The following is a 25618-nucleotide window of genomic DNA, read 5'->3' as shown; positions in this document are numbered from 1 at the left end:
GAAGACCAGGAGGTAGACTGTCATGTGAAGGGTGGTGCAACTGTTTGGGTTAAGCCATCATTACTTCTTTAGTATCACCCACGCCTTTCCTGTTATGAGGAGTGAAAATGACCACCACTTCAAAAGCTTGGCATTAAAGCACAAAGGACTTTTAGCATGTAATTTTAGCAACTAATTGGTGAAGTGTTCAAAGGATGTTGAAAGATACCGCCTTACCGACAACAAAAATAATGTGGACATACACTTACGAAATGCATAAATATATTTTTATGATATGTCTCTAGTGTGATTAGCAAAATTGAAAACATGGCAAACACAACACCTAAAAATGTTTTAAATATGCTGAAGCAAGCATTCAGCTCAAAGTAGTGCTACATAAACACAGTGAGTGTAGCTCTAGGCTCCGGTTACAAACTGAACAGCTGCCCTGACCTACTGGCATACGTGTCATTTAATATTGTCAAATGGCGGAACCACATGACGCTGCATTTCACAATGTTATCACTATGTTCCCGCAGCATGCAGAGAGTGTAGCAGCTTTGAAATGTATTCGTGGAAGGAAGCAAAGTGCTGTTTAATATTTCGCAGTTAGACACTCAGTGAAGGTTAAACTAAAAGCTGCTGCTGTGCATACATCAAATTAGCCAACTGTGACACCATCTGTCACTTGTGTCACTTATTTTATTTTATTTTAAACTAGGTCACACGTATTATTACTACTTTATGGTCTATTCAGGAATGTAGGTTACTCGGGTAGTTTTTGTGTGTGATACATTTATGAACCAACTACACATTTATTACTTTGCAGGTAACAAGGAGAGCACCTAGGATTAGTGATTTAGTTTCCTCTGGAAAACACTGTAAAACATATTTAAAAGTAAGAGAAAAATAATCATATAACTGTTTGCAAATAGAGCACCATAAAAATATAAGTGTTCAGCATTTGAACTGTTTTATGATGACCTGAGGAATACCATAAGTTGAAATGTGTTGGTTAAATAATAAAGTTGTTGTATGAACTAAAGTGTTGCTGGAGGTTTATCTTTATCTGTACTGGATTTGTTCACATCATTCAGACTTTTACCACATGATCATAAATGATAATAATACTTTCTGATGTTATAAAAGCACAGCCTTACTGTAATTTATATGTCACAGGAAGTGACAGTGACTTGAGTGATCACAGCTCATTTGAATTCTATGTAAATTTTGGTCAGTAAGACACTTAATCACCAGGATAAGAACGTTAGTGTGTAAAATGGGGAAATATATGAGGAGTTCACCTTTCACACATTGTGTTGTAACTTGTGTATTAAACATAACTTGTGTCACACTTTACATTTGCACCCTTTTTTTTAATGGAAGTGAGATAATTTAATAACAAATGGATGGAGATAATCATGGCTTTGTGCACATAGTATACTACTCGTTTGTTGTGAAATACAAACTGGTGCAATTAATGTAGATATTTTAAATCAGTAGCCCTTTATTGATGTATGTGTAAATTTTGAACAATAGCAGCATGTTAAGAGAATGTGAACCAAATTTACAAATAACAAGAAGAGAAAATACATTTTCCCTGACAACCCAAAATTGGTTGTTAATGCCTTACAACGAATTTATATTAATTAGCAGCTTATGACGCTGGTATTTACAACTTGCAAATATTTGTATGAGTGAATGAAGAGAAAGTATTAGCTTTACTCAAAAAATAAGCTATACATAATAAACATGCGCACACAGACAAACAGCTAACATGAAGTGACACTGGGATTATATGATGCTGTGGTCCTAGAGTTACCTCTATTTATACTAATTAAAGTGATCTCTAGGTGACTGATGGAGTTATTTTTATGGATTCAAACTTCCAGACTATGTAAACAAGTCAGGTCAGTTTCTAAATAGATGGATGTATGGGGCTCATTTAAAAATGGGAAAATGAAAGTCAAACTGATTGGTATGTAGAAAGTTCTAGAATTACAGCTTTGCCATATTGGTTTTGTCACACCTCAACCTGACTCCAATTCTCCAATAACACCAACTAGTTAATCAACCGATATATCTTTACATATCCTAACATTAACCGACTACGCTAGAATATTACACAGCAGTAGGAGTTTGCATTTAACGACGGGGCCCTGAAGGCAGCATTGAAGGGTAGAGTTGCGCAGGACAGTAAAAAGGAGGGAGCAGGAGGTAGCAGAGAGCGTGAAAGAAAGAAGAGGGAGTATAAACGGCGGAAGGCATCAGAGTCCCCTACAGCTTCAACTTTGTCTTCGCCTTTCGTGGCAAGATTTTAAAAACTTCTTTTGAAAGGTAGGTGTTAAAATAGCACTGAAAAAGTTTTCTTTTTCTCCTAACCGTTTTCCGTCCGGTGTTTTTTTTGGGTCGCTTTCTAAACTGTGCATCTAGCGGTTCCGTTGTCTTTTCTTTTAGACAAAAGAAAAATGTCGCCTAATGTAGATAAGGGTGGTTTATCGTAATTCTTTTAACTTAATTTGTAGACTTATTTGTGTGTATTTAAGAATAATTCAGTTTTCTGACTAACAGATGTCGGTAATTTGATCTTGGCTGTTTGTGTAAAAAGTTTGACTCGTTGACAAAGCTTGTTTTGTTGCTTGCTAGCAGTGATTAACGGTCAGAGAAGTGGGGCTGTGTGTTCCTCAGACTCTTCTCAATTTACTCCAATTATTAAGTGTTATCCAGATCTGCGTGTTTCCTTAATTTTATCGTGTCTATATATAATGACATTAAAGTACAGTCCTAACATTTTTTGAGACTCCTTCGTAACTTTTAATTAGTAAATCTAAATACAAATCAATCAGCGAAATGTGTGACGCGTTGATCTAACTTTAAAAATATAAATCACCAAGCGTTTTCATAGCAATGAGAGTTAGTATCCTACTGAAAACGAGTCAGCTCTTCCACCCTTCAGCTGCTCGTATTACAGCTGATGTAATCAGTTAAGAATTAAACTTGCAATAAACTTGCTTTCTTTTTTTAATGTAGAAAACGGATCTTCGTCATTCATCATGAGCGTAACAGGAGGAATGAAATGTGTCAAGTATCTAGTTTTCTTTTTCAACTTCATCTTCTGGGTAAGTAGCAGCAATCACATTTCTTTTATAGTAAAACTGGGCTATGAAAAAAAGAAACAAAACACAGCAGAGTGGACATGGAAACCACCTAAAACTAACTGCAGGAAGGAAGGCAACACTGTTGTCTAGTATAAGTTTATGTTTTCGGCTTATCTTCTTGATCTTGATCTACACAATATTTTCATTTCAGGACCTTTTTGTCACATTTCTCCTTTTACTAGCACTGTGACTCTGGCTTAAAGGTTGAGCATATAGGGCGGAATCATTTGTAAAATCAGATGATGAACACACACACACACACACACACACACACACACACACACACACACACACACACACACAGAGAGAGAGAGAAAGTCACATTACCCATTCTTCAGTTTTGTGTTTAAATCTAATGGGATAATTAGTGAACTTTTTCCAAGATTAGTTCGTTTTACATCACCTTCATGGTGACGATAAGAGAGAGGGTATAAGAGAGGCAGGAATGTGAATCTTATGACCAGATTTCCAAAGTGTTGCAGTACCATGTGACTCCAGATCATTTTTTCCTCCTGCTTAGTCACCCCATAAATTTCGGTAAGCTGGTGTTTGCACAGTTAACTCTAAATTAACAAACTGTTATTTATGATAGGGCAAGAGGAAGTAAAAATGACAAAGCTGTTTTGACGGGACTTCCCTTTAAGTCCCATTATTTAATACTTATACTCGGTAAACAGTTCAGTCTTTACAGCAGCATTTCCTTAAGTCCAGGTGTACCCTGGGATTTTGAGTCAACTGAGCAGTATTGTTTTAAGATGTCACCATAAAACCTAACTTAATCTAAAGAAAATGAAAATGAAATTGTTTTAAGAAAATAATACACAGTTTTTGTGAAGTCAATGGCCTTTAACTCGACAATACAGTCAAAGTTGTCATTGCCTTTATTTCAGATGTTTTTTTCACATTTGAACACTAGCATGCCTTTAAGTTTGACAAGTCTTGGGTAGAGCAGGGCGATGTGACCAAAAATATTTATCACGATATACATTTGAAAATTTGCTATAACAATATAACGGACGATATAATTGACACTAGACAAAGTACTTTACAACTCCACAACTTTATTAGTGCAAAAAAACAAACAAACCATCAATGTATTTTCACTTAAACAAGCAGCTGTTTTTTATGTGCATTAAAGTTATATAAAAATTTAACAGTGCAAATGCAAATTCCTTGCTGACAGTTTAACCAAAAGGCATTTCCAGTGGAAATTGGCCGACATATCCTCAGCATAACCATGTATAATATCCACAAAACTTAAAAAGAGGTTATACACACACAATACAGTAATATTATGTTGAAGCACAGTACGTATCACTCCGCGAGGCTCCTGCCTACGATAGTCGTAATGCTCCGACAATCCATCAAGCGGTGCAGGTTCGTAGCTTAGCAAAGTCGTACTAAAACATTTGACAGATTTTCAAGCGCAGTGTACGACATAAAATCGTTTCAAGGTCAGTAAACACAACCAGAATTCATACATAAGGCACACGGGATTATAAGCGGCACTGTCGATTTTCAGAAAAATCAAAGGATTGATTTTAAGTGTGCCGTATTTTCCAAAAACAAGGTAATAACGACGGCCCGCTAGCATGCTCTAGCAAAAATAGTGCTTTGTTGTGTATCTGACAGACGAAAGCTAAACCAGTTCCACACCACTGAAGTTGCAGCATTTTTACAAACCAATTCTGGTTCATCCGTTTCATTCAATGATCCGCTTTCGCTCTTCTCATTCTCTGTCACCGCCATGCTGTTTCCGCCATGTTTGCATGAAAACAAAGGCACTGCGCATGCATATTTTACCCATATTCTATTGCGATATTTCATTTTCTTATTGTTGCCCAACATTATACTGGTATTACCGTGAACGGTATGATATGGCCCAGCCCTAGTCTTGGGCACATAAAGTCTACAGTCTAAGACAGAAATAAAAACTTTTTCTGTTTATTTGTTTTAGGTGGCAATTTTCTCAACTCCTATTAAGAGCTTTTTTGTTGGTCATGAGTGAGCGGAGAATAACAATAAACAGTTATAAACAATAAACTGTTATAGATGCACTTTGGTATTGTTAATTTTTTCCACTTTTTTAGAAGTGCTGTCATTATTTTCATTATTTATTGGGACACCTTATTTCACTCTTCTGGTCAGTATTTATAAACAGTATATAATAATTTAATGTGTGTAGCACACTGATGTAAGTGGAGGTATATATAAACATTATGCTGACGAATTCCGATCAATAATAATTGACTATTACTTTAATTGATTTAATTGATAGTTGTAAATAAATAAATTAGACAGTAGTAAGAAATGCCTCTCGACTCTATGGTGCCTTTCCATATATGAAAATTGTCTACTCAATGACCCACTCAAACATCACAACTCTACAAAGGTGTATTAGGGCCACATTAAGAAAACATATTATTGATCATTTTGAGAATGAGGTGAAAATTTTGAGATTAAAGTCGTAATTGCATTTCGAGAAAAAAGTCAAAATGTGCACACTACATATGTTCTTTCAAGATAAACCGTCACTGCTGCTATAACCTCAACAAAAAGCCTTGTGTAGATGAGTTAATGAAACAAATTGGCATCTTGTGAGCTCCTCCAGGTTTGTGTGGTTTTTCCATGTGACCAGATGCAGCTTTCTGAACCATCCTGAACCATCATACTTATCACCATGCTGTGTTTATGTGCTATATGAGACATCATTTCCTTCCTTGTTACTAGAAACGATTCTGAAGTGCGATTTTTAATGCAGTTGTCAGGAAACAACAACTGTAAATAATCTCCACATTTTGATCTTTTTCTCAAAAAAGGTCAAAATGTGTATTGACACTGGTTACTGACAATTTACTACTTAATAATAACTAAAATTGATCCCTGCACGCTAAAGAAGAAAGTATAACAGAAAAATGAAGAAACATGTCAGTGTTCACTCACTGATAACTCCCCATATAGGAAATACTCAGTGGATTTCGCAGTGTTGAGCAGTGGTTTGACATTAGGGGTGGGGGGAAAAATCGATACTGTGTAGTATCGTGATATTTTGTTTGCTAATAATGTATCGATACAGGGACAGCAAAAATCGATATTTTGTTACAAACAATTTTTTCGTGGACTGGAACATGCTCTGACTTCAGAGCATGTTGATCAGCTCCTTTTTCTGAGCAAGAATCCTGACATTCCTTCACTGTCCAAATGTGTTTAACTTTTTTTTTGGCAGCAATAAACATGACAGTTTATTTATTTTAATTTTAGACATGTTTTATTTTAATGAAGTTTAAAACTTTTTTATTTAATGTAAAATTGTAGTTTGTTTTAATTTACTTTCAAATTCTTCAGTTGCTGAATGGGCTGCATAGTTTTCATAAATTGCATAGTTCAGAATAGCTATAATTGTACCAGATGGTTGCATTCAGTTAAGTTGGACTAGACTGTAATACAAACCGTTCAGTTTATAAAACTGACTGAAATGAGAGAAAGACTGAGTGTGAGACTTTGATATTAGATAAAATGAATATTGATAAAGTTTACCTTTATGTACAGAATTTGCAGATCGCAAAATATTTTTAAAAATTGCAATAATATCGTATTGTGCGTTAAGTATTGTGATAATGTCATATCGTGAGTTGTATGGTGATTCCCACCTCTATTTGACATGTTGTGAAATTTCCTCAGCTGGTTGCACCATTATGTATTTTGACATCGCTTTGCCTTGTGGGAGTGTTAGTAAAAAAGGATGTTCGTAGCCATAGACTGACTGTTTTTCTAGCCCTTTGCCACTTTTTCTCTTTTTTTTTTTTGTAGATTGAAGTTTCATTCGCTCAGGCATAAAAGACATATAGGTTTTTGGATTTCAAATAAAACAACTTTTAAAATAATGCATACAGTTTCTTAAAATAAAGAAACAGCCACTCCCTTATCTGTTTGCGGAACGATCATGCTGACTGTGGTGACCGCAGTGAGTCGTGAAAAATTAATGCTGTGAAACTGTGTGTATTTGATTGGCTAGTTTCTGCGTCTGGTTCATACATTTGTCTTCTCCCTTTCAGTTCGAGTAAGATTTTAAAATTACTACCTGAATTCTTTTTACTATGGTTGCTGAGTTGTGATACTTCCTTGTAAAAGGACTTTGGTTACACCTGTAGACACTGTAAATAAGTAAACTGGAGCCTCATGGTGAGTGACCTGTGAGTTTCAGCCCTATTGTGTTGCTAGTTTGCGCAAGTTTTTCTTGATTTTCAGATCAGAGTGGCAACACAACTAGTGCCTCTGGCTGAATAACAGACATTCGAATAGTTTCTGGAGAGAGCTATTGAAAATCTATTCAGTACAATCTTCTATATCTTTTCAATGATAACCAATTCTGATGAGTGTTGTGAACTCTTTTGATTGATTGATTGATTGATTGATTGATTGAATCTTTATTTTGAACATGTTGAAAAAGTACAACAAAATAGAATTAAAAGAGACAAATGAACACAGCAAAACAAAAGGAAAACGAGCAACCACAACTCCAAATAACGTTCATGTTCAAAAAGTCTTAACAGCACAGTTGTCTTGTACGTTAATCTCACAGTCTGATCTGCCTGTTGATTAGCTCTTCAGTTGTGAGAGCAAGAGAGCCACCAAATTTTGCCACAGCTTCCTTCTCAGGAAACATGAAGTATACTCTCTTCTGAATTTCTGTGACTTTCTGGGCTCTGCTTGGCTTCTCTGTTCACTCCTTTATATTTTGTCCTACACCAACCATTAGCTGTTTGTTTGACTCAGGCTCAAATATTTACATTGGTGGAGCGAACACAGAAGCATCTACAGTAGCAGCCAGGTCTTAATATGGATAGCATAGCAAACATGTGACTGACACTGAGGCTGGAGAGGTATCAGGTTGTCATACTGGTATGAAAACATTTATTTTCCCTTAAATGTTTCAAATATTAAACCCCTACAATAGTGAGCATACTGTTGGGAGCTGAAGTTGTTCTTCAGGGACTCCCAGTGGTATCTCCAGCCACAATATATTTGTTTTTGCCCTCGCCCATGTGTATCAAGAACAATAAAAACAGGTTAATGAATAATTAAATCTTACTCACACCTTATACAAAAGCTTTAAAATATCTAACATAGGTCTACATTTTACAGTTTAGCAATTTTTATACTGTTAGTCATTCGAAACATGATGTTTGATATGGCAAATAAATAACACCTGTTCTTTTATTTATATATATATATATATATATATATATATATATATATATATATATAAAAAAATTTTTTTTTCTTGAAAAAGTGCACAACTGAACAATTGTTTATCAGAAAAGTAGCAGGACTGAGTTAAAAGGGAATAAAAGTAAAAAGAATACAGTTTGCTCAAGGACACAGCTGATTGCGGTCAGGCATTAGTGTTTGTAAAAGATCGAATGAATTGCTCTTATCACCCAAACCAGACAGTGACACTGTGACAGTGTCATTGTATCATCTGATCGTTTTACATCCGCATTCAGGGACTGAAAAATGTTGCAACTTCCTCTTTTGTTTTAGACCTTTCTCATGTTGTTTGCTTACATGAAATGAAAAAGTACAATAATATAAAAATCAAATTGATTTAATGATACCATAATCAGATTTTTTTTTTTTCAATCTTTAAAATTTGTAGTAGCTATATTAAGATAAAAAACTTGTCTTGGGAAATTTGTCCCCCCTTGAGGTGGCTGTAGGAGGCAGAGCAGGTCCCCTACTGATCGGAAGGTTAGTGATTTGATCCCAGGCTCCTCCAGTCTGAATGTCAAGTATCCTTGGGCAAGATATTAACCCCAAGTTGCTCTCCGATGCATCCATCTGAATATGAATGTGTATGAATGAAGCTAGGAAGCACTAAGTATAGAAAGAAAGTGCTTGTTTGAATGGGGGTGATTGGGTGACTGTGGCATGTTGTATAGAGCGCTTTGAGTACTCCAGGAGACTAGAAAAGCTCTATATAAGAATCAGTCCATTTACCATTACCCCTTGGCATTGCTGCCAACTGTCAGAGAAGGTTAACATACACCTATTAAAGTAGTGGTATTCACCCTCCATAACTGGCACACAGGTGCGACACTTTCTAGATTGATCCCTATCAAAGTCAAGTACCTGGGTGTATAAAAACACAAGTGTATTTGGTACAGTTTTATTGTTTAGCTGCTAATAAGAATCAAATTATTGTTGCTTTTCTTTGCTATCATACTTTTGTCAAATAGCCAAATAAAATATTACATTACAAATTATAAACCTTTCCCCATGAATTCACTCTAGCCTAACTTCTTATTCTTGCAGCTATGTGGCCTAGCACTGATTGTGGTAGGAATCATGGTTCAGGTGTCGCTTAACAAAACCCTCAAGATCACTGATCCCACTGCCTCGGCAGCTCCCATTATCCTGATCGGAGTTGGTGTGGTGATTTTCTTCATCAGCTTCTTTGGTTGCTGTGGAGCCTTCAAAGAAAACCACTGCATGGTCACCACGGTAATTCACACAGCACCATATGCAGTAACTTTGTTTTTGTTAACTTTTTTGCACGAGATTTCATTGTAAAAATTGCTGTTTATTTGTGTGACAACCACTCAGGTAGATCATTCAATTCCTCATTCGTTCCTTTTCTCCTCCCTCAGTTTGCTGTCCTTCTCTCACTGATTGTTATCGTTGAGATTGCAGCAGCAATTGTTGGATACGTCTTCAGAAACAAGGTAAGTGTTGAATACATCTGTTTTATGTGAGTCCCTGCAGAAGGTGTGGTTTTAATTTGAGCTGCAATGTTGTGTGTGTTGTGCCTCCCGTGTAGCTCTCAACTATCGTCCACGATAGCGTCACTGAAATGATCTCCAAGTACGAAAAGGGTACACCAGAATTCAAAGAGACCGTGGACAATCTTCAGCATAACGTAAGTTCACTGTAAATGTTCCTGTTCACTGTTTGGTTAGTATGGTACCACCCTGTCAAAACATTTTGCATCCTGTTGGTAAGTTTCGTGTGACAGGATATTGTTGCTGTTTGCACAATGTGTTCCATATCATTTTACTCTACATCTCAAGTTCATAGCTGTTGTTCATAGACTTGTTTGCATTTTCCAGCTGAAATGCTGCGGTGTGAACGGTTCTTCTGACTGGAAAAACTTCACTAGCAAAGGAAACTCTGTGCCTGACTCATGCTGCAAGAATGTCACTAAAGGCTGTGGAATAGGAACCATGACTGACTCTGACAAAGTGTATCAGCAGGTAAACAGGGGTCAATTTCTTTCTAAGTTTATTTAACCTGAAATTCACTTTCTTAATTCTTAAGTCCTGTTTATTTAGTAAAACATCTAAGTTATCAGCATGTTGCTTAAATAGGTAAAAATATATATATATCTGGCAAGCTAAAGAGACATACAGTAAATAATTGTTACCAAACTGCAACTGGATGGCATGTAAATATTAGAAACAGGACTCCAGCTGCGTAACAGTCTTGCTTTGTGCCAAGCACAGAAAAGGATTAAAGGATTTGGAACTGCAAACTCATCTGCTAACGACTGATTGATATGTTGTTAGGCAATGAGTGCGCACTAGTTAATCATCCTTTGTGAATCCAGTAGTGAGCATAATTTACAAAATGGACTTTGTGCTATTAAATGAGTGTCTGAGGTCATAAACTCTTAAGGAAAGTGTTTGAGGCTACAAAGCAAAGAAGCCTAGTGCTGTTTTCTCACAGACTATACAACTGGCAAACAGAGTACCTCCAAAGTTAAATCTTTGAAACAAATTTTCCACCAGGAGATTAGTGACTAAAACAAACAAACAAAAAAAGATTTACTGCTTTACGTGCACGAGAAAATGGTTGAGCTAGCTGCTCTCATTGTCACACTATGTGATTTGTAGAACCTCAAATGTGGAAGGAGGAAAGAAAAACGAAACGGCAAAAAGCCCACAAGCATACAGAGTGTACTCTGAGTTAACCTTTCTCAGACACAGTGGAGATCAATTCTAACTTTTCTGTTTGTTCTCTTTAGAGTTGTAGTGCTGCTATGGAGACATTTCTAAAGAATAACATCTTATGGGTGATAGTAGCAGCGGTTGTCATTGCTATCCTGCAGGTATGTAACACCATTAAACAAAATTTGCTCTTAAACTCAAGAGTCTATCAGCTCATTTTAGTTTCCTTTGTTACTATGGTAATGTGTTGTTGCTCATCTTGCTTCTGGACTCTACAGACTTTTAGTTTTTAAAAAGTTGTAAACAAAAATGATGACCGTTTTCTCTCTTCCTTCCAGTTACTCGGTATTGTGTTTGCCTGCTGTTTGATCAAAGGCATTCGGGACGGCTACGAAGTTATGTGATCGACACCAGAAGAGGAGTTGACTGTTCGGGCTACTCACAAAGTTCTTCACTTGGATATTTTAAAATGTTCATCATACTTTCCACATATAACGCAGAATATAATTTTCTTCATACAGATAATATTTTCATAGTTAATGGCTCTGCTTTGATGCTGTACATGGAATGGAAATGGAGATTAATGTACAGTGTCATATTAGCATAAGTGAATGTTCTCTCTTAACTTTGCTTGCTTTGTTGTAAACGTGAGTTTATTTTGGTGTTCCTGGATCTGTTCTAAGCTTTGAACTGCTTTGGTGTTTATACGTCGTACTGGGTTCCAGTTTTTAATTTTTTCATTAAAGACCTTTTTAATTTCATCTGAATTTTCTGTATAAAGTTATACAGGAGAAAAATGCACCTTTAAGATTTTTATTTCAGACACATTTCCAAGATATTGTATATAATATTGGCACAACACAACACTGAACATTTGCAGAGCAAGTAATAAAAAAAAATCTTAAAAAACACAACATAATTTTTGCATCTTCTATTTCAGATAAACTCTGTGTGCTCTTGCAAAAGGCACAGGAAGCGATGACATGTTCAGTTTTACACTTACACAAGTCACCAGCAGATACAACAGGAATTTCCTCTTCGTAGGAGTAACCAGAAAGCAGGCAAAGGGCTTACAACAAATTTTGCACTTAAGTTAATGTCATTCCAGCCTTTCAAAAAAATAAGAAGGTAAACAATAAAGTGATATCTTGTCAGAAATGTGTGCTGTGCCACAAACCAAAAACTTTGAGAACGTGCAAGACGTTCAGCATCTCATCACACAAGCAAGCTTCAATGACTTTACAGCTGGGCCACCAGTGGGCTTTTTCTTTACATAGTTACTCTCAGGGACTTTCATATTGTCTACTGCTGTTTGACGTCAACCAAGTTATAACGCCTCTTCATCTCCACATTACCCACCACAAGTCCTGTTACCCACAACCTTGATCATGGTAAACAATATTCAAAGTATATAAAAAAAAAACACAAAGTGAGGTACTGGCATGAAAGAACACAGGACATGTTTGATGTGAAATGTAAAAACAAACATGCCCATCTTAATGTAATTCTTTTAAATGGAATGTGTCTGAGCATATCACCAAAAAGAACTGCTGAACTTAAACAGTGTAATAACATGTATCAGTTCACACATGCAAACAAGGTTCACATATAGCAATAGATAATCATTACATTACTTCCACATCACCAGTATAGCACTAATGTCTAATAGATGACAATGGATTCATCTTGTTTTTAAATGCTATTAACTGCAAAGGCTTCTTTTTTGTGGTAAATCCTTTGAATAGAAACGGTTTCTTGCCAAAAACATCCTTAAAATGTTGTTTACTTTCCAAAAAGGAGCTGTTGAAAACCTCTTGGAAAGTTTTGCTTTTCATTGCACGTAAGAGAGTATAATCACAACAGCAGATAGCATGTGGCTTCCTGTCAGTGATGGCTGGGACCACTTGGGTAGTTTGCAGAGAGAAACACAATGCTGTGCAAAAGCAGTGACACCTCTGAGTCTGCAAAAATGAAAGTAAAAAATACATGCTAATGTAATAGCTATAAAAGAATCATGCAACATTTAGGAAATACTTAAAAGGTCTTTTAAAGCACCCCCCAAAATGCTTTAAATATAACTCAAAGCCTGATCTTTAAGTCACAAAAGGTAGTGGATATTTTGTCTTGACTATTGTACATAGAACAAGTAGTTCCTATATTGTTTAATGTGTGGAGACAATGTGCATTTATTACATTAGCTAGTTAGCAGATTTAGCCTCTAAACAGTTTTTCAAGCCTCCCGTTATAACCTAAAAGAGCCAAGATTTTTGTGTCCGGCCGCTACTTAAGAATGCAGAATATCTTGATAAAGCTGATTAAAAAGATAGACAATAGCCTGATGGTTTCCAGATGCATTTTGGCAAATGCAATCCCTCTTGCTCTCATTCTGAATTGTACTTGGATTAAAAGCAAAGCCTGCTCAAATGTAATTGTCAGCAGATTCTGAATTATGAGAGAAACAAAAAATGCTGTTAGTGTCAAAAAAAATCTTATTCCTTGACTTGGCATAAATCTGTAGAGCAGCAGATTGTGCACTTATCAGGCTGTTCACACTGCTTTGTTAGGGCCATAAGCTGTGCACCAAACACCTCCTCTAGAAAGTTCACCGGCTCATCATCTAGGGTCATGTACTGAACAATAAATGCAACATGCACAGGTAATGCTGAATTATATTGAATTTTGGTTCCAATTAAATGCCCTTTCAGATTAAGTATTTTTTAAATGTTTAACTTTAGAGTAAAGTCCTGCATCAGTGAATGAACTGAGTATTAACATTCAAGTACAAACAGACACTTCATATTCAAATAAGAATTAACTTAAATAATTTTCTGTTCTGTCACTACACATGTTCTTGAGTGAGACCGTTTCTGGAGCTACTTTGATACTACTGCAGTACATAGAAGGAGAAAGGCTTGGTTACTCTTCATAAAGATGATTTATATGTTAGATAAACATGCAGTATATTTCATCAGCCATTATCTGCAGGGTGTTTCATTTGTTTAGAGTGCAGGTGTTGAACTCCAGGCCTCAGTGTCCGGTGTCCTGCAGGTTTTAGATGTGTCCTTAATCCAACACAGCTGATTCAAATGGCTAAATTATCTCCTCAACATGTCTTGAAGTTCTCCAGTGGCCTGGTAATGAACGAATCATTTGATTCAGGTGTGTTGACCCAGGGTGAGATCTAAAACCTGCAGGACACCGGCCCTTGAGGCCTGGAGTTTGACACCCCTGGTTTACCGAAACAAAAAGTGGAGTGCCATCTGTTGGAATCATGTCAAATAGCAGTACAGACTCATTCCACTCATTTGGCTACAGATACACTGGAGTTTAGTAAAACTGGAACAGAGATGATTTGTGGGACAGTCTAAGCCTTATACACTGATCAAAAAATTAAAGGAACACCTTTTAGGAACACTTCTGGGATGTTGATCTGGTCAGTTAAGTAGCAGAGTGTGTTTATAACCATTTTCAGCTTTTTTGGTGCACTGGAGGGGCACCAATGAGACAACCATGAAAATAGGAATGATTTTACCTCATGGGGGCAAGTGACATTTTTACCCTTCTCATCTTTTCTGACAGATTTTTCACTCGATGGCTTGGGTCAGTCTCACTATTGGTAACATGAGGCAATACCTGGGCCCTATAGAGGCTGCACAGGTAGTCCCACTTCTACAGGATAGCACATTAATGTGTACAATTTCCAGAAGTTTTGCTGTGTCTTTCAGTGCAGTCTCAAGAACAGGTGGATTCCAGGGGACAGGCTGTAGAAGGTCGTTAACCCATCAGCAGCACCGGGATCGATTAAATTTTGGCAAAAAGGACGAGCCTGTTAAATAACTTTTTCACTTTAACTTTCAGGGTGTCATTAAATTTAGCCCTCTGTAGGTTGATACTTCCATGTCCATCACACAGTATGCCATTCTTTCATTCCTAACATATTACCCAGTCCACATCAATATCTAGCACGATTTCTTTTCGGATGTCCTTTCAAAGTGTTTTTAATGTTTTTGAGCAGTGTACATCCAACAGATGTGCTGCACTTCAGCTATCCACAGCATCCACAAAGCACATCAACTCTAAATTGTGCTCCACATACACATGCATAAAGCCAGAACTTTAGTTTAGGCTCATATTTACTTACATTTTGAACTATTATTTTGTTTTATTTTATTCCATGGTTTTTCTGACTCATTATGGACATTTTGGGGCTGACTATACAGGTAAGCACAGTAGAAGCAATCAAGTCTCAGCTACTTTATTAGGGAGAAATCTGTGCAATATTCTGTCAGGAAATTTCTCTTCACATAAATCCTCTTAAGGAAACAGGTAAAGTTATTTTTATTACAATTCTGGTCATTTTTCTTTGGCTCTCATCAAAATCTTTAGGGTAGGTGACAGAAAAAAAAGAATCTATACTGCAAATCCAAATAATAATAATACCTTTCAATGAGCTTGACACCTGTAGCCACTGGGACAACCATTCACGACACTGGTTAACACCAAGAACATCAGCATTGAGGCCCCTTAGATAACAAGCCTGAAAGGAGAAAAACATCAAGTATTTATAAAATGGCTTAAAGAGGAAGGCACTCAGTATATAAAGTCATGGAGAGTGATGGACCTGTCTGAGTTCAGAGTCATTCAGCTGGTGAACGCCCAGTCTGCTGAGGCCCCGGTCCAGTTGGAGCAACTCCAGCCCGTGGCTGCTTAGCCGCTGGCCAATCAAGAAGCCGGGGAGCCGTGGCGTCAAGAAGAGCAGCGGGCTGATGTGTCTCTGATTAGCCATAAAAACATGAATACGAAGGCTTTACTAAGCCTTTTGCATTCCTGTTAACTGAGACAGAAAATTGGAGGAGTTTTACTGACCATGTGATCAACGCTCATTCTCCTTATACCCAAAGGAGGTCCAGAAAACAGGCTTCGGATAGCAAGGATTTCAGACACTTTGGGGTTTGCTCCACTTTGGACCTGAACAAATATCAAACATACATGTACTGGTTAGAAATGAACAGATCTGCAAATCTGTACTGTTTCACACAGTTCACAGCCAAACTTTGTGGCGTTTAGGCACCATCATGACTGACTCCTGCAATGTTTATTAAACTGAAGAATGAGAACTAGGGTGCACTTACTATTTGTGCATCCATAATGAACAGTTTAAAATTTAACAAATAAGTTGTAGTTTTCTAATGAAAAGAAATGACAGTTATCCTCGCAAACTGGCCAAGTATCCCAGCTATGTGTCCAAAGTTTGAAGTGAAAAACTGCGCGAAAGAATACTTAGCAGAGCAGAAAAACAATGCACTATTTTAAAACCACTGACAATTTAGAGTGAGGATTTCCATTGTCTTAATAAGAGGGGGGATACATTAAATAGCAAGTGAGGAGTCAGTTTTCACAGTCGACATGGAAGTGGGGAAAAAATTGGACAGCATAAGAATCTCTCAGACAGAACTGTAATGGCCAGATCACTTGCACAGATCATCTTCAAACCACAGGTATCAGGTGTTTCCCCAATAAGCATGGGTTAGTACTAGAAGCAGGCCAAGCACAGACAAGCAACAAGATTTCTTGGGTGCTTACAAGATTATAAGCACCCAAGAAAGCTGACAGGACACATGCATGGAGCACAATAACCACAGACAGGTCATAGTGCGCATGCTCTCGGCTCTCCACCACTAAAATCTACCCAAATCATCAGCTGGATAGCCTTTAGTGATTATGCAAGTGCAAAGCTGGGTTATTGAGCAAGGGAAGAAGATGGATCAGTTTGATGAGTCACATTTTCTCTTACATCATGTGCACGGCCAAGAGGATGTGTGTGCGTGTCCTTAACTTTGGAAGAGTGCTGGCAGGATATGCTACAGATTTAGTGCAAGACAGTAGAAGAAAAGTGATGTCTGGGCAATGTTCGGCTGAAAAATCTTTGGTTCTGACATTAATGAGGATGTTACTTTGAGACATAATATCTAGTTATTCCCTGATAACTCGTGCTACATTCAGGAAGATAACATTATAAGGGGCCACACTGTAAAAACTGTTTGTGAATGATTAGTGTACTTTGAAAGCAGAAAGCAGTACTGCTACACATTCCCGATACTTACTTTTGCACACAGGTCCTTAAGTTGTCTCTGTAAGTGACCATTTTTGACCTGCTGACTCGTGCACTCAAGTCCTTTGAGCACCGGCCAGTGGTGCCGAGCTCTGAGGGAGTGGTACACTCTCCGAAACTCCAGCTGCTGGCTGGGAGTCCAGAAGTGAGGGATCAGAAGCTGACGGGGGAAGAAATACCTGTCGATGCAGGAGGAGGTGTTGTTAGCAGAGTGAGGCACACTAAGCGACAGAAAATGATTAATGAACAGGGACAGCAACATAAATAAGCCTGCAAATCAAATGAGATGGTTATTTCAAGAGGACTCACATCAAGACAAAAACCAGGTAGTTGGCAAAGGGAGGGATGGATATGATCACCAGCGGGATGGCCTTGATCAAGTCTCTGCGAAACTGTCAAACACAAGTCAAGTGAGCCAAGTTACTGTGAGACATTACAGCCCTGAAACACTGACAATGCATAAACTAAAAATACTACACTGCCATAAACACAGGAATTGAAACTCTACCAAAATCTACACTAATTTATGAGAATGGGTGACTAAACGCTAATCCCTCCCCTTAAAGGATACTCTGACAGTCCTCACGATTATGAAATTCTTTTTAAATACCATTAGTATTTACTCAGAGCGATAGCTCAGATTGAATACCTGACGTACAAAATCAGAGAGATGAATCGGCTGAGATGTATGGAGGGGAGAAAGTGGGATTATCGGGAAAAGGATGCAGAAGATGAGGCTGACAAGCAAGAAAAAAACAAAAGAAAAAGGAGCTTTACGGTTGTTTTGACAGGAAACGCTGATGGTTGGCATGAAAAGGGAAGATTTAGAAGACAAGAAGAGTTGGAAACAGACATTCCACTGAACTGATCAAAAAGAAGAAGCTGCCAAAAATAAATAAGAGCATTGCTTACATCAGCATTACACATTTTTCAATGCTGATAAAGTAGATGACCTTCTCTACCTCCTGAGGCATGCCATCCCACCCCTAATGAAGTGCTAGCATCTTGATAAATCCTCACACCTGTTAACCTAATACCAGACAGAATTAACTCATTATGACCGGTTCAAACAGTAGGTGTTTGTTTTTTCTTTTTATGGTTGATTTAAGCCTTTTCATTTTAGGAGTTTAAATTAGAATATATTAATTTGTTATTTTGATCTTGAATTCTGTTTTTCTGTCTATTTATTCTTTTAATGAATACAAACTGATGGCTGCACTAAATAATATGATAGTTTATTTGCCTTTAAAATTTTATACAGTTTTGCCAATTAGTGTCAAAACAAAATAGAACTGGTTTTATTTGTGTGCATGGAGATGGTGTTAACCCGACATGAATTCCCATTGCCGGTATTACACTAATAATACTCCAATCGATAATCTAAATAAAATAGGATTATATTGGATTTTCTGTGACAAAATGCATCACATTTTGGTAGATAACGTGATAGAAAACGCAACTTTTTTTTTGCTAAGAGTGAATGTATGAAGGAAAGGACTTTTAAAAAGATCCCAGATAAAAAAAAAAAAAGCAGAGGGAATTTCTATACAAGGGAATTTCTTTTTGCAACCAGGGTTCGCCTCCTGCTGGCCATTAGACAGAATGCAGTCAAAAGAAAATTTTACACTCAGAAGCAATAGCATCATATTAACAATCAAAATCAAGTATATTCCAAACTTTTGCAATTTGAAAGATTAAAAAAATCAAATAATGTTTTTCTGACTTATTGCAGATTTAATAATAACAAAATAAATGTAATTATATTTAATACAAATTTAATAATAATAAAGAAATTACTCATTTTCACTGAGCTATAAGCAGTTTGATTCCCTCCATTTCTAATATGTGTGGAAAATTCTGATATTTCTGTGTGCAGTGTGGTAAACAGACCCACCTGTCTGAGTTTCTCCATGTCCCTGTAAGGCAAATCCTGGAACTTTACTCCATCAGACCACATTTTTCCTTTTATCCTCCTGATATCTTTGGCATCTCGGAACAGTAGCTTGAATCCTGGAATGAGTGACAGAAAAAATTGTTTTAAATATTACTGTAGATTTTAAAAAAATTATTTGACTCTTAGAACAAAGTGCTTTGTAGCATGCTGTTTATTTAGACACCAACTCCTTAGCCTGCTTGTACTCTGTAGATGTTCGCTTTAGATTGGGGCCACAAAATGATGTAATTGTATAATCATTTGTATATTACAAACAGTATGTAGTATGCAATGTTTGTTTGCTTGTTTAATGCAGTTTTAATAAAGTAAAATGAAAATTTGACTTGCAAGACCTGAAAAAAATAAGCTCGGGTAAGTGATGGACAAGAACAGTGTTTTCTGGATATAATGCTGCTGATGGGGTGATGTTTGAAAGAAGACAACTGGACTTCTTTAGGTTTTTGAAGACATTTCACCTACCATCCAAAAGGCTTTTCAATTCTAGAACAAAAGCAGACACACCTATACAGGAAGTAAAGACCCTGAGGACCCTGATGTTAGTAGACCAGGTGAAACGATCATATTAAGGCCATGGAATATGAGAAATCTGGCTATTAAATGTCTTATTTTAACTCCAGATTCTGATCATGAGTTGGGTCTTGAATTCTCTCTCTCAGCAACTTTCATCTTCAAAAACCTTCATATATAAGGTGCCTATGTACTACAGCAGCCTGTTTCCTGGTCCCTAGTCAGGTTTCCCAACCTCATTGTTGGGCTAACAACACTCACAGGGCTCTCCTGCAGTTTTTTGGAGACCTCAGGAGTGAGTAAACCGTGAGCTTACCTTCCACGAAAGTGTGATAGAGCAGAAAAAAGCGGGGAAATCGCTTTTTAAGGAAATCTTCATATTTGGTATTAGCCCACTGGAGTTTGGAGGCAACATAACGAGCAAAACCTCGTCTGACTTCGGACGATGAGTAGTGTCTACACAGGGGCAGTCTGTCAGAGAGGAAAGATATCTGTCATTAAAGGGATAAAATAATTGTTTGTACATTAAAGAATTAAACATGATTACTCTTTATCGTTGGGGTATGCACCGATCACGATATAATAATTGCTCTGATGAAAATATCAACAACGTACTTTATTTTTTATTTTAAATTTTATTTTTCAATATCTCTTATCAGCCGGTAGGTATAGCTAGCTTAGCAAAGGTTTACGAAACACGAGTAAAACAAAAATGATAAATGATGGAAGCGACGATGTTAATCGGCTTCATATATACCTGAACTGACAGACCACGTAGGGAGAGTAAAGACCATGTGTTATCCTGTTTTTACCGAGACGACAGTGTCGGATTAAAGACAGTTGACTACACAGACTCGAACAGGACAGCGCCATGTTTGACAGGCAGCGCACTTACCGTAATGACGCTCATATACAGCAAAGATTAAAGTGAGTCAGTTACCGTAATGGAAAAAAATGGTGCCAGGGTAAATAAGAGTCACATGCTACTAAGTGTGTAAAATGATGGCAAAAAAATAACCTTTTTTGTTTTATAAATGTAAATAAGCATTCTAAAAACACTGACTCTTTCATATTTTAATGAACCATCTATTCACAAAATAAAACGTCTGCTTTAATATAAGAAAAATATGATATGATGTGATACAAATAGGTCCAGTTACAAATAAGTATTTTATTATAAGTATATTACATTTTGTTGTTTTTCGCTGCTCTAATACAATAATTTCTAACCTTTTAAGATCACTAAAGAATTTCAGATTTTTTCTTATTCTTCATACTACTTCTTTGCCAGTAGCTGTGTACTTTTACGTTAGCATTTTACTTTGAGTACTGGAATTTTACATGTAATCAGTAGTGTCTACTGTATGTACTCTTACTTTTGCAGTTCATTTAATTTAGCAATCCTTCCAAAAGTCAGTGCAATTTAATTAGCATGTTTTATTGATGCTATTTATCATCTTTACTTAAAAATGAGTGGGTAGTTTTTGCACGGACAACTAATTTAATTAGCTGCTTCTTCCACCAAAAGCCAGAGATTCAGTTTGCACATTTTATTGATAGTATTCATAGTTCATATAAAAATATTTTTTAAAAAGAAAAAAGGTAAAATCGGCCCTGCGACAGACTGGCGACCTGTCCAGGGTGTACCCCGCCTCTCGCCCTATGACAGCTGGGATAGGCTCCAGCGCCCCCCGCGACCCTGAAAAGGATAAGCGGAAGCGAATGGATGGATAGAAAAAGGTAAAATCCCCGTAGAGCTAATAAAAAAAATTTAACTGCCAAAAATCACGTGACTCTTCGCGAGATTTAAAGAAGTGGGGCGGCTCTGGTTGTTTGATGTCTTTTGAGAGAAACGGATCTCTTTCATGGTAATTTTAAACTGCTTCTAGGCTTTATTCGAACCATTTTCTATAAACGTTACAAAAGTTAAGTGCAGGTGTTTAAAATTCACGTGTTAGTGTCTCAGGCAATGTGCTGAGTAGCTAGGCAACTTTTTTGCTAACAGACTTTGGAAACAGGCCAGGTCTTCTTGCTGCATATTTTACGGTAACGTTTGATGAGCTAGGTACTGTGTAGCGTGTCCACGAGTTAGCTCTGCGACTTATTTTATCCATATAGAATGGCTTTATATCAGTCAAACGTGAATATTTGGTCATCATGGGATGTTTAATCAGGTCAAAGAAGAACTGGGGGTGTAGGAACCACCTGCACCTATACTGAGACACAAAGAGTTGGGGGGGGGAGGAAGAGCTAGCTTCATTCACTAAGGTCACTCATGTTTCTGTCTTTGTACACACATTAGGAGTATTTTTTTCTTCTTCTCTATATTTAAAAATAATCCAAACCAGCAGGCTAAGTTAAGCTCACTTTGGGGTAACAGAAAAATGTTGCACACCTGCAGAGCTGAAGGGTTAATGTGGTTATGCAGCTTGTGAATGCTGTGCCATGTGTTGGCATTACCAAAGTGCAAGCATTTAGCTTACACAATTCCTGCGTGTCTATTTGGGGGTGGGTGGTTATATTTTAATTTAAACTGTTTGCCTGCCCACAGTAAATTCCAGCTACAGATGGCGAGCAATTTTGTAATTGGAAGCACCAGCAGTCCCTGCAGGACCTCTTCTGCAGAGCCAGCACAGCTGGTTGAGGAATATGGTGAAACTTTTTTTTTTTTAACATTAAGGTGTTGTCAGTACTTTAAATCCTAAGTTAATGCATTTGCTTCTCCCCCCCCCCCCCCCCCCCTTTAAAGATGGGAAAGGAAACACAGACCCAGAAAAACTTCTTCAGTGCCCTTTTGATAAAAACCACAAGATCCGGTCCAGCCGCTTTCCTTACCACATCATAAAGTGCAGGAAGGTGAGTCAAGTGCTAGTATCTTTAAAATTTTAGGTTTTAGTTGTATTTTCTTTCTATTTTACATTAGTCTGTCAAATTGAGTTTACTCATTTTAGTTTTGTTTTTTAGTTTCTGTAGTTCCAGTGATGGTTTTAATCTTATAAGAGACTTTGGCCTTGTTAGATGTTCACAGCAGCCATTACAATGCAAACATTAAATCTTGGAAGGGCCTCTGGATTTCATGCAGCTGAGTTAAACAGGATCCTATTGAATAATCTAACCACTGAACCAGTGCTTACAATTATTTTTATTCAGCAGAACATCAAAACGCTAAAGTAGCCAAATTTTCTCCACTGGTGGATGAGGGAGAATAAAAATTGCTAAGTGGCGAAGCTGGTACTGGTCTTGAGTAATTTCCTGGCTTGAATGAAACTTTAGCCATGATTGAAAGTTTGATTGTTTATACAAACTCTCTGCAGAACCATCCCAAACTGGCCCGTGAACTAAAAACCTGCCCTTTTAATGCTCGCCACCTGGTCCCCAAACATGAGCTGGCTCACCACACTGAGACCTGCGAGGACAGAGTTCCTGTGGACATGGAAGAAGGTAAGACTGCTTTTTTTTTTTTTTTTCTTTAACTTAAATTTAATCATGTTTAACCTCGTGAATATTTCTTATTTTACACCCCTGTTACAGATGGAAGTTCAAGTTCAAATGGACCTTGTAACTGGCATGTCCCAGTCAGCACTTGGGTTAACCCAAACATGACTGAGGATTGGGATCAAGGTATGACTTATAACCTCATCATCTTGGTATTGGCACAAGGATGACTAACCCTTACCTGGCTGTGTGAATCAAGCGTTAAAGTGCTTTAGACTCGTTTTCCTTGTAATGGAAAGCTGAAGACAACTGCTCCTCCTGCTTGAAGCTTACGCTCACTTGATCTGTGACCTCTGTAAACGCTTCATCTGGGTTAATGGTCTTGGTTGCTAGTTTTAGTAATTATTACTGAATAAAACTCTTTAACTCTGGAAGATTGTTCAGGGCTGTTGTGATGAACTGCTACTGTGTAAAATGTGAAATATCCCATTTCTCACCTAGGTCAACCTTTTTCGAACCTTGTGTCTGAAAACTGCTTTTCCCCCTTCAGTTTCTGACTGTTAAACAATACTTTCCATTTTAAGAATGGGTCTGGGTCTAAATGCACCTGAAATATAAACTTTTTGTGCTGCACCCTGAGACATTGAGACAATACTTAGTGAAAGTATTAAGGTAACTGTCCCATCTTGCAGAGGCAGATAACACTGCTCCTCCATTTGTGTGGGGTGAAACCAAAACCATTGGGCCAAAGTAAGTCAGCTCTTCCATCAGTCTGAATCGGCTAACAGTAGTTTTTCTTTGTTCTCTAACTGTTGTCTCTCTCCCACCAGACAGGAAACAAGACCCACCAACAATCTTGGTCCAACGTTTAGATCACCCAGTGACATTCCATGGTCTGGTTTTTAAGCTATAATTTGTATTTACTGCATATGCAAGCATGTTTAGGCATTTCCCTTTTTAAATTTGTTCTTAACATTTTTTTTTTTATAAATCTCCCTCAATATGACTCATGCCTTCTGCCAGATGCAGACTACGTTGATGTGATATGTCCACTTTTTTTTTTTTTTTTTTTCGTCGCGTCTAGCATCCTCACTGTTTAGTCAGACTGCATTGTTGCTTAATAAATCTGTTTACGTGAAGAAACTTGAGTAAATTCATTTTCAGTCACATGCTATGCAATGATTCAAGATGGTTTAAAGGCAAACTTTTCAAGTCCTATATTTGCAGCACATCCCATATTTGACGCTTATAACAGCTTGGAACACTTTGACTTCAGTGTTGCTTTGATTGGTTAGCATTCAATATAACGCACCCTGAGGTAGCTGTGTTTTAGTACTATATAAAATTGAGTTGGAATGAGTTCTTGGCATAATTTCATCAAGGTGCTCCACGCATTCCTCAGATTTTGAGTGACATGATTGCATCACAGTTGCTACACATCCATGACTGGAATTTCATGTTCCGCCACATTGCAAACGTGCTCTATTGCAGCGGTCCCCAACCTTTTTTTGCGCCACGGACCGGTTTATGCCCGACAATATTTTCATGGACCGGCCTAAGGTGTCGTGGATAACTACAACAAAATAAAACTAGTACCGAAAAAAGAAAATTTATTCATAACACATGGTACCGGTCCGAGGCCCGGGGGTTAGGGACTGCTGCTCTATTGGATTGAGATCTGATGACGTGGAGGTCATTTGAGTACAGTGAACTTGCTATCAAGTTCAAGAAACCAGTTTGACATGACTTAAGAGGTTTGCAAAGTCCTGCTGGGCCTTTGTGTGGAGTGGTTGGATGTGGTTGTAATTTTTAATAGAGGTAAAATGTTTGGGTTTTTTAGCCCTTAAATATCCTGTGGATCAGGGCTCATAAATGCTTGAAAATAAAATTAACTGAAGTAAAAACCTAATTGTTTTTAGGTTTCAACTGGTCTAGCTGTTGGTTTGAGGTGAAGTTGAATTTGTAGGTACACGTCATCCTCTATTACTCTTTCCACTTTTCATAATGCACCAGTGACTGTAAACCATCCCCAGAGCCTCACCTTTACTCCTTCAATCATGCTTCTTGTCATTGTGGCTAGATAGTTCTGCCTTTGTCTAATCCAACCATAAAACTTTTCTCCAGAAGGCTAATCCACGTGGACAGCTGGAAATTTCAGTCGAGTTTGAAGGTGTCAGTTTTGGAGCAGGGGTGTCTTTCTTGGCCAGCACCTTCTTAGACCATGACAATGGTAAACTGTGATACTGGTTTCCAGTTCATGGCAGGCTTCACTCTGAGTGATTCCTGGGTTGTTCCTGAACTTGCATACAGTTGTCTGAACATGCTCAATCATCCAGGTAAGGAGATCCTGAGGACAAGTTTGAACTGTTTAGAAACGGCCTTCCCAACTCGTGTAAATCTACAATTGTCCTTAGATGTTAACTGAATTCCTTGGACTTTCACATTGTGCTGGGTATTGGTCAATCCAGTAAGTGCTGTCAAACAAATCCTTTTTATTCTGGCAAAAAGAAACTACCAGTTGTAGTCA

At 37.5% G+C, this 25618-nt stretch overlaps 3 protein-coding genes across 4 annotated transcripts; 2 read left to right on the top strand and 1 right to left on the bottom strand.

The window, feature by feature from the left end:
• Positions 1-2148: 2148 nt before the first annotated feature.
• On the top strand, positions 2149-11844 carry cd63 (CD63 molecule). Its single transcript, XM_026154002.1, has 8 exons — positions 2149-2316; positions 3010-3098; positions 9453-9641; positions 9788-9862; positions 9958-10056; positions 10247-10390; positions 11161-11244; positions 11422-11844. Exons 2-8 carry the CDS (start codon positions 3033-3035, stop codon positions 11485-11487), a joined length of 723 nt encoding a protein of 240 aa, XP_026009787.1. The 5' UTR covers positions 2149-2316; positions 3010-3032; the 3' UTR covers positions 11488-11844.
• A 38-nt stretch (positions 11845-11882) lies between these two features.
• letmd1 (LETM1 domain containing 1) lies at positions 11883-20566 on the bottom strand. The gene is made up of 9 exons (XM_026154001.1): positions 20414-20566; positions 19973-20127; positions 19090-19205; positions 17505-17587; positions 17188-17374; positions 15950-16051; positions 15705-15857; positions 15524-15620; positions 11883-13044 (listed from the first exon to the last, which is right to left on the bottom strand). Exons 1-9 carry the CDS (start codon positions 20527-20529, stop codon positions 12968-12970), a joined length of 1086 nt encoding a protein of 361 aa, XP_026009786.1. The 5' UTR covers positions 20530-20566; the 3' UTR covers positions 11883-12967.
• An 856-nt stretch (positions 20567-21422) lies between these two features.
• On the top strand, positions 21423-24161 carry gtsf1 (gametocyte specific factor 1). 2 transcript variants are annotated; one of them, XM_026154283.1, is made up of 7 exons: positions 21423-21524; positions 22208-22308; positions 22406-22512; positions 22971-23097; positions 23188-23277; positions 23784-23841; positions 23922-24161. In XM_026154283.1, exons 1-7 carry the CDS (start codon positions 21493-21495, stop codon positions 23995-23997), a joined length of 591 nt encoding a protein of 196 aa, XP_026010068.1. In that variant the 5' UTR covers positions 21423-21492; the 3' UTR covers positions 23998-24161. The 2 variants fall into 2 exon arrangements, with proteins under 2 accessions (XP_026010068.1, XP_026010069.1); XM_026154284.1 differs by lacking the exon at positions 21423-21524 and adding an exon at positions 21598-21702.
• The last annotated feature ends 1457 nt before the right edge of the window (positions 24162-25618 follow it).

The sequence above is a fragment of the Astatotilapia calliptera genome, chromosome 20, assembly GCF_900246225.1.
Source record: "Astatotilapia calliptera chromosome 20, fAstCal1.2, whole genome shotgun sequence".
NCBI classification, from domain to species: Eukaryota; Metazoa; Chordata; class Actinopteri; order Cichliformes; family Cichlidae; genus Astatotilapia; species Astatotilapia calliptera.
The sequence above is the reverse complement of the archived record's forward strand: the minus strand, read 5'-3'. Positions and strand labels throughout refer to the sequence as shown.